Source organism: Centruroides sculpturatus, unplaced genomic scaffold (genome assembly GCF_000671375.1).
Source record: "Centruroides sculpturatus isolate CEXI.00-Female unplaced genomic scaffold, Cexi_2.0 scaffold600, whole genome shotgun sequence".
Classification (NCBI taxonomy): domain Eukaryota; kingdom Metazoa; phylum Arthropoda; class Arachnida; order Scorpiones; family Buthidae; genus Centruroides; species Centruroides sculpturatus.
In genome coordinates this window covers 379605-389606 of record NW_019384814.1, presented here as the reverse complement: position 1 = coordinate 389606, position 10002 = coordinate 379605, and the positions used below count along the sequence as shown (strand labels likewise).

The 10002-nt window shown below is 27.4% G+C and overlaps 1 protein-coding gene across 1 annotated transcript in view; it reads right to left on the bottom strand.

The window, feature by feature from the left end:
• LOC111629818 overlaps window positions 1-10002 on the bottom strand; it is a 110601-nt gene that overhangs the window by 5849 nt on the left and 94750 nt on the right. The window contains exon 22 of the mRNA XM_023373726.1: window positions 1818-1927. Within this exon, the coding sequence (XP_023229494.1) occupies window positions 1818-1927 (110 nt within the window). The remainder of the gene's footprint in view (window positions 1-1817; window positions 1928-10002) is intronic.

Sequence of the window (10002 nt, the reverse complement as noted above, 5' to 3'; positions counted from 1 at the left end):
TTATAAATATATTAAAAAAGTATTTATAACTTTCAGTAAGTGTTATATAATTTTTGTAAAATATTTAAACTTTAATTATTCTTTTATAACATAAATGAAAACAATTTTCAAATTATCATAAGAACAACCAAAACTCCAACAGAAAACAAAACTTTAATGAGAAAAAAACAAATGTTTTCAATAGTTCTATGCATTCATCATTATGTTACATAAGTAAAGTTTGAAAAAAATAGGAAAATCAAATGCTGTTTTTTTTAAAGGAAGAAAAGTCGATCTGATTGGATGATGGTGTTATGGTGCTGATTGGTAGAAATTATTACTTGATCTCAAAAAGTGATATCCAGGTTTGAGATAGGGTGTTACTATCCTTGTAGTTTATGCTTACATTTTTCTCACAAGCCCTATACATAGTATGATCCAAAAGTTTGGGGACTTGGCTTAAAATTCCTTACCTTAAAAAGTTTATATTGCCGATGCACAACCACCTTCAGAAGAAGAGGCATATAAAATTTTAGTTACTAAGAATAAAGAAAATGTCAAAAGTTGGTATATAGGTACCAAGCCAGCGATGCAAATACATTGCCCTCAGCATTAAAATACATAATAGAAAATAAATTAGGGCATAAAACCCTTAAGTCATAATGACCCTGCAATCAATTTTGATTTTACTTTAATTTTTATGTTATATTTCCTTAGAAGTTTTATCTAATATTTTTTATTTAGTTTTATTTTTGATAGTTGTATTTTGTTCATTATACATTTATTTGTTCAAGTTTAAATTTATAGTTTGAAATTTTCAATGTAAATTCCGATAACTGAATATTTCATTTTTGTAACAATTTATTATTGAAAAACCTGAAGATGGCCTATGATAATAGGTTGAAAACATTTATTTAATAAACGATTTTTTTCAGTAAGTATTAGGTGATGAAGTAAGATTGCTGTATTTCTCTGCTGAATGCATTGTTTATGGATCCACTTAAATATAAAACAGCAGCATACACATCCATGACACTGTTCTAATTGGAATTCACTTGATAAAGAACTGCAACAAAATGACTGTAATTAAAATTCATTCATTCACCTGTTCAAGCTCACCTACATTTCTCTGACATGGTATGACCTTGGAAAACAACATGCAACACAATGCAATGTATTATGTGGGGCTTTGACAGATAAGTACCTGTTTTGAATCTGCTGATATTTTTAATATAATTTTGTGTAAAACTTATTCAAATTAAATTTTAATGAAAAAATTAATCAACAGAATGATACACATCTTAGTTTAATATAATTTTGTTTTTGATGTATAGTATTAAAACAATATATGTTGGAATTAATCATTTATGCATTTTAAATAATTCCACTAATATTTCAAAATCTGTAGTCTTATTACATAAAAACGAATCCAATTGGCCTTAAGGCTTTAAAAAAATGTTAGATCATCAAAAGGAATAAAGTCAAGAATCAAACAGACCAGAAAATAGCAAATTAAACCAATGTTCTCACATATGAATTATCCTGGTATGATACTAAATAAAATTTAAGTAAATTAATAATAAGAAATACTAAATAATTATGCTACCTCTGAGTAACTTCCAATACTATTTAGCTTTCAGATCGGAATTACGAAACTTAAAATGGTAAAATTATAAGTTTAAAAAAATTTAAGAATAAAAAATTTAAGCATCTCATTCGGTAACTAAAGTAACAAACCTTTATATTTAAAATTTAAATTTATATGTAATACTTTTTTATTTAATTTATATCTTAAATTAATAATTATCAAAATGTCAAGATTAATAAGTCAAACTCACTCTCTTTTTGCCAGGTTGAGATTCTCTTTGCTCATAATCATCAGGCAATTGCAAATAATCCTCCAAAGATGAATGCTTCCTCTTTGTTACACGAAGCCCATCCAGTTGGTCTGTAGAACAGTTATCACATAATATTCACATATTGATATTTAAACAAACAGAACAAGTTCATTTTGAACAATAATGAATATATATTTCTTTTTATAGCTATTTTAAAACTATTTAGATAAAATATACCATCAATTTCATTAAATTTTGATTTAATAAAAACCAAAATTTATCTCATACTTATTCAAAATAATAAATGATATTCAAAATATTGTGTTTTAATAAAATTTATTTTATTATGAAAAGTCTTGTTACATAATCTAAATAATCATAAATTTATATAAATATTTATTTCTTCTTTCATACATGCACACATTCCTAGAAAACAGCAGTTTTTTTATAATAATTATTGCTTTGAAAATGTTTTTTTATAATGATTTCAATATACTGTATTATTATTTATTGATACAAAAGTACACAGACAAAAAATTATAAAAAAGTATTTATAACTTTCAGTAAGTGTTATATAATTTTTGTAAAATATTTAAACTTTAATTATTCTTTTATAACATAAATGAAAACAATTTTCAAATTATCATAAGAACAACCAAAACTCCAACAGAAAACAAAACTTTAATGAGAAAAAAACAAATGTTTTCAATAGTTCTATGCATTCATCATTATGTTACATAAGTAAAGTTTGAAAAAAAATAGGAAAATCAAATGCTGTTTTTTTTAAAGGAAGAAAAGTCGATCTGATTGGATGATGGTGTTATGGTGCTGATTGGTAGAAATTATTACTTGACCTCAAAAAGTGATATCCAGGTTTGAGATAGGGTGTTACTATCCTTGTAGTTTATGCTTACATTTTTCTCACAAGCCCTATACATAGTATGATCCAAAAGTTTGGGGACTTGGCTTAAAATTCCTTACCTTAAAAAGTTTATATTGCCGATGCACAACCACCTTCAGAAGAAGAGGCATATAAAATTTTAGTTACTAAGAATAAAGAAAATGTCAAAAGTTGGTATATAGGTACCAAGCCAGCGATGCAAATACATTGCCCTCAGCATTAAAATACATAATAGAAAATAAATTAGGGCATAAAACCCTTAAGTCATAATGACCCTGCAATCAATTTTGATTTTACTTTAATTTTTATGTTATATTTCCTTAGAAGTTTTATCTAATATTTTTTATTTAGTTTTATTTTTGATAGTTGTATTTTGTTCATTATACATTTATTTGTTCAAGTTTAAATTTATAGTTTGAAATTTTCAATGTAAATTCCGATAACTGAATATTTCATTTTTGTAACAATTTATTATTGAAAAACCTGAAGATGGCCTATGATAATAGGTTGAAAACATTTATTTAATAAACAATTTTTTTCAGTAAGTATTAGGTGATGAAGTAAGATTGCTGTATTTCTCTGCTGAATCTCTGTATTCTCTGTATTTCTCTTCTGCATTGTTTATGGATCCACTTAAATATAAAACAGCAGCATACACATCCATGACACTGTTCTAATTGGAATTCACTTGATAAAGAACTGCAACAAAATGACTGTAATTAAAATTCATTCATTCACCTGTTCAAGCTCACCTACATTTCTCTGACATGGTATGACCTTGGAAAACANAAAAAAAAAAAAAAAATACTACCATTTTAAATTGCTGTAATTATATTAATTATTATCTGAAAATGTTGTAATGTATATTAAAACATTGGAAAACTGTCAAAGTTTCACATTTGCCTATTAAAGTTTTCGATGTGTGCACCTTGTGTCACACAGCACATATCCAACTGCTACTCAAATTCTTCTTACACTCACTACAGAATATTCATTGTCTTTCCTCCCACAGGAGCAACAACTCTACAGCTCCTGCAGAATACTCCTACTGCATAATGGTGCACAATTACAACTTTGCAAACTGCAGAACACAAAATACCTTCTCTGTTGCAGATTGCAATTTTCATTTACAGCACTTCCTAAAGGTAGTAGACAACAAGATGCTTTAATGAAGATAGGAGATGAAACTTGGACACTTACTCTATCAATTGGTATACATTGATACTTCTCAAATAATAAACAGCATAATTACAGTCATTTAAAATGGTACCATTCATTTTGGAGGACCCTATATAATGATTAATGAGATTTCAGCCAATGTATGTTTTTGTCATATTTAAATTGTTTTAAATGATATTTAAAAATGATAGAAATTTTATCAACTAATGATCTATCAACAAATTCAGACATTCATATTTTCTAAAATTATAACAATAAACTTAAAAGTAAGCAACAAAACAACTCTATTGCAAATATTTTTTCACTGTTCATGCATCAATGTGAAAACAGCATTCTAGAATGTTTTCTTGGTAATGCTTCTGGTAATTATATCATCTATTGGTATAAAAGCCCATGCAAAGATGGTGCACTAAGCAAATGTAATGTTTTCAACAGTTAACAATGCATAAAAAGTCCATAATTGTTGCTTTGAATAATGAAGGTTTACTCTCTCGTGAAATAGTACATAGAATGCATTGTCAACAAATTATAGATTAACAATTTGTAAATATTGTGATTATAACTTAAATATACTATGCACATCTGTAGAATGCTTTTTGGTATAGCATGTGGTATTTGCTATACCATAAATAATGTAATTTCTATGGCCATTATTGTATATATTAACAATCAAATTACATCTATATAATATTTTAATGTAAGTTATTTTGAAATTAACAATAAAATTATAAAACTTAAAACTACTTTATTTTCATTAGATATTCTTATCATCTATTTACTATAGTAACAAACAGTATTATTTAAAAAATCACAATCTAATGAAATTACAGATCTAAAACATAATGCTCTATCCTTGCTTTACATTTATTATATAAAATATTGTCTATTTGGTATGCAGATATAACTAATAAGCACTACTGCTTTCAGAAGTATTTTCAATAAGTTTGTCATGATCATTGTTTAACAAAACATATCTGGTAAGGTAACATATATTAATTACTATAACTAATATAAATGGCAATTAACAGCAAAATAAAAATACTAAATACTCTTTAGGACAACTTCTGAAATATTGCAAAATCTACATGATAAATAACAAAGAATAATTCATTCATTTTATTTTTAAGTCTCTAACTCCATTTTACAATGCAATTTTAAATACTACTTTATGTTTTTGTATTAAATAGATGATGATAAATGACTTTCTAATTATTGATAGAAGAAAGCAATTTGATTAGACAAATTTAAAAAAAAAATCATAATATCCTATTTATTATATTTAGTGTCATACTCTATTTTGGGAGAAAAATGCAAATATATTTTGTTCTTAAAGCAAATTGATCTATCAGATTATCGTGCTAATTTTAATAACTAAACAAACAGTAATTTGATTGGAGGATTAGGCTTCCATATCTCAATAAATTTTATAATTATAAATAAATTAATTTTAATTTGGAAAGTTCTAGGGGAAAAGAATCAGCCTGAAACAGGACTCAAACCCACAACTTCTGCAAACTGTGCAGATGCATTGCCAGTTATGATATCTGGACCTCCATCCAATCTTCACCTCTAGAATTATTAATAATTTAGGTATAAACATACTGATCACTCATAGTGTCAACTCGGGACAACTTTAGCATCCATGATCCTCCAGTCATCCCCAATCAGCACTTTGGGTGACCAGTTTGGTCACTCAAAGTGCTAAATTATCAATAATTCAGGAGGTGCAGATTGAATGGAGGTCCAGATATCATAACTGGCAATGCATCTGCACAGTTTGCAGAAGTTGTGGGTTTGAGTCCTGTTTCAGNGGACAAAGTTCTCATTATTAAATTTATCAAGAGATGGCAGCCAAATCCTCTAATCAAATTATTATTTGTTTAGTTATTAACATTAGCCTTAAAATAGCCTAATAAGGTGGTAGATCATTTGGCTATAATTAAAAATCAGGTTAGTGGATGTTTATATATGTAAGTAAAAAACATAATCATCATTAGTGTTTTTTTCATGTTTCTGTGAAGAGTTTCTAATACTGCATCACAGAAACATGGAAAAAATACTAATGATGGTTATAGAGTTTATTTTATCCAAGTGTGCAAATTTTAACAAGAAAATTTGATCACAGAACTATTAACTTACATCAACATGGTTTACAGAGCAGTAAATTTTCAATAAGTAAATTAAAATAGTATGTTATGTTAACTGTATTTTTCAGTGAGTTAATAATGACTAAAAGATGTCTAAACAGTTTTGGAGTACATAAATTTGAATTCAGATAATAAAAATGTACTTCAATATAAAATAAAACATGCTAAAAGTAGAAATTTAAAATATACAATAAAAGAACATTTCAATAATAATTTAATTATTCAATTGACATTACTTTCTGAAAAATAATATAAAATACAATTAACAGTATTCAGTAAATGCACCCACAGGAAGGACAAGAGAAGACAACTGTCCTTCTGGAAATTTGTTTTATCCTTTTGTTTTTATTCTTTGAATGTTTTTCAAATAATAATTTTATAAAAATAAATTTATTATGATACTCATTAAATTGAAGCAATAACAGTCTGTATGTAACAAGATGAACCCTCTAGACCAGGCATGGCCAACATACGGCCCATCTAATGAATTTATGCAGCCCGCGATTAATCTTTCAATATTAGCTATTCAAGTCCGAATAGCTTGATGAAAAATTCTGACACCTAAAAAAAAAAAAAGTCAACAATTCACTGTGCGTTTAGAGTTAACCCTCCATTACAAATCTCGTAAGTACAGCGTAGAATGTTGGTAAAGCATAATAATGTGAAAAATGTATCTGTAATCTCTGTGTACAATTTAGTCTCTACGGGGTGACACTACAATGAGATCTTGCACCACCTCAAAATCTTCCTAGGGCAGCCTCTGGTTCAGCCCGTGAAAAAAGTTTTCTTTCCAATTCGGCCTGGGAGCAAAAACTGTTGACCATCCCTGCTCTAGACCTACTTTTTGAATCATGTTCAAACATTGTATTATTTGGAAGATGCCATATTTCATACTGTAATTGGAGTTTTCATTTGTTTTCTTTACAAATGTTTATTATTCACACTCATGAAGAAGGTATAAGAAACATGATTTTAGTAAATCAATTAATTGGTTGGTTGATTTAAATTTGTTTTTTACTCCAAAATCATGTAACTGCTCTTGATACTAAGAATTATAAATTTAACAAATGTTGGAATATCAGTACCGTAGTAATGTAACACAACTCGTATCTCTAAACCTTTTACCAGTGCGCGTATCATCTCACTCTATCAGAATTATAAATTTAGTTAAAAACTTTTTTTTATTGTTTTATTAATAAAATTAGACTCTTTCTAATTCTTAAAAAGACTTGTAAACTTTGACATAAAAATTATTATTATTGTTAGCTTCAAATTCAATATTGTACATAGTTTTACAGCATATTACTTCGATATATAAATTACTAAAAAAACATTTAGATAAGACAAATTAAGTATATTTTCAAACTGTATATAGTGTGGTGATAAAGTATCTGCCACAAAATTTCAATTTTGTAATAATTAAAAATAAATTTTTCTAAAAACTAATCACATGTACTAATAATTCATTTAATTATTAAAATAAATTTTGAATAAATAATAATATTGAAAATTTTAATAAGGAAATTATTTTAAAATTAAGTACATTAGAAAACAAATTCTCAATTTAATTTATTATTAATTTCCTATAAGAGAAAAAATATTATAAAAAATTTTTTTAACAAATACAATGTTCAAAAGATTTTTATAATTAGCAGAATGATAATTATAAGATTACACAAATTAAAATTAAAAATATTTTTAAAATTGAAATACTTTGCATAAAATAAAATATAATATTTATAAATATATATGAATTAAATTATTTCAAACAATTTTCTAATGAAATATTATATTCATAAAAATTTTGAAGGTTTGCTACAATGAAAAAGATCTTCATTTTTTGATATAATTTCCATAAAAATGAATGACTTTTAGGCTGCTTTCAGATGGCTATTCTGTCATGCCACTGAATGATACCATTCAGTTACAAATACTAGCAACTCAGACATGTTGCTCAATGACACTACTCAGTTGTCCATGTGAAAGAATTTGCTGCAGGGACATGCCACTTTTCTACTGCAGCACATATTGCTGAAAAGTATGGACTCTGACAACGAAACTCTTCTCCTTCCTCTCCTCCATCATTGCTGTGGTAGACAATGATTATAGATGCACCCCAATAACATCTGAACATTTGACAGTTGAACAATACTACATAGCTGGTCATTGTTCAATTCTGATAATAAATTTATGTTTTTATTATTATTATTATTAATTTGTAAAAATTTGCCATAAATCTAGTCTGGTCTTCAAGAGTTTGAATAAAAAAATATGACAATGTGTGTTCTACACGAGACAAATTATAATAGCCAACTGGTGATCTTGGATTGGTCCAATTGCTTGAAACAGCCACCAAAAATGGTCCACATAGAAAGCTTCACACCAGTTGTAATGGGATCTGCATTTCCCTGCCACAGATGTGGATCACAAACACCCATATGAAGCATATCTTCAAAATGAAATTTAATGGAAAGATGAACAAATGTGACAGAATATAGCCAGTCTGAAAGTTGCCTTAAAATAACATTTTCACATTTAATTATGATATCAAATTTCACTACAAATCAGTAGCTTTCTCTGAGGCTATAACAATATTTAAATTAAAGATAATTTATTACAAAAAAATTTTAATTAACATAATTATGCATCTCTTATGTTTTATGAATAATGTTCAGTTTTTATTACTCAAAATATATATATAAAGAAGTTAGTGTTCGATGTGTTGTAAATTTAGGAGGTGGTAGAGGCCAATGAGATGAGCATTTTCTTATAAAGCAACCTAAAATCAGAAACAAAAATTGGTGGAACTATTGGTGAGCCTGCAGAAAATTTGGACATGTCTGTGTGGTAGGCAACCAGGCAACTTATTCACAGCAAAATCTCACCTTTGAGACTATTTAACTGGACCACACTTTCTATCATCACATTTGACTGTGAAAATTTATAGAGACTTCTTGAAGATATCCTTCTATAATAGTGTTCTACCATGTGCTTCCAACATGATGGTTCCCTGGCTTACTTCATTCTCCTTGCATACAAGTAATTGAATGATATCTTGAGGCATTGAGTGATTAGGGGGAAATGTCTAGCTCCTTGGCCCTTTCAATCCCATGACCTTACACCTCCTGACTTCTTCCTCTAGGGATACATAAAGTATATGTTATATGGGACACTAGAGGAAACAAAGGAAGAGCTGTTCATCCACAATATTTCAACTTTGATACTATCAGAGGACAAGTACTCTCCAAGTGATTGTTGTCCTCTGATTCATCATTATACTCTGCATAACAAAGTTGGCAGTTACCACTTTAAACATTTATATTGTAAATATACAGAAAAATATCAAAAAGTTTCATTTACTGTACCATAGTACTCATTTTCCAAAATACATACACAATAACATGATGAAAGCAAAATGTAGAAGTGTGAAAAAGGTTGCTTTTTACACACACACATTCAAATTTTATGCAGGCCATAGCACAATTTTTGTTTCCAACCCTAGGTTGCTTCATATAAAATGACAACCTCATTGATCTCTACCACCCCTTAAGTTTACAGCATATCAAACATTAACACACTATATACATATACACCTTGTATACAGTATATTTGTTACATGATTTTTGTACATATATAATTATATAAAAAATATCATGACCTTTAAAAATTAATAAAACATATTCCAAAGCCAAAAACAAATTTATAATATACAACATAACTATTCATGTTTTATGAAACATGAAGTGATCAAATCTAAATTTCTCTGCAATTTATGTATTTCAATGAATGAATGAATGAATGCTAACTACATGTGTAAACTTATATATCTACACATATATAAAAATATCTACACATATATTTTTTTAATAAAAAAGAATTCATGATATCCTCTTTAAAATGCTGCAAAAAGTAATTAAGATGGCATGTATACATTCTTAATAAAGTCTCAGCAGAGGAA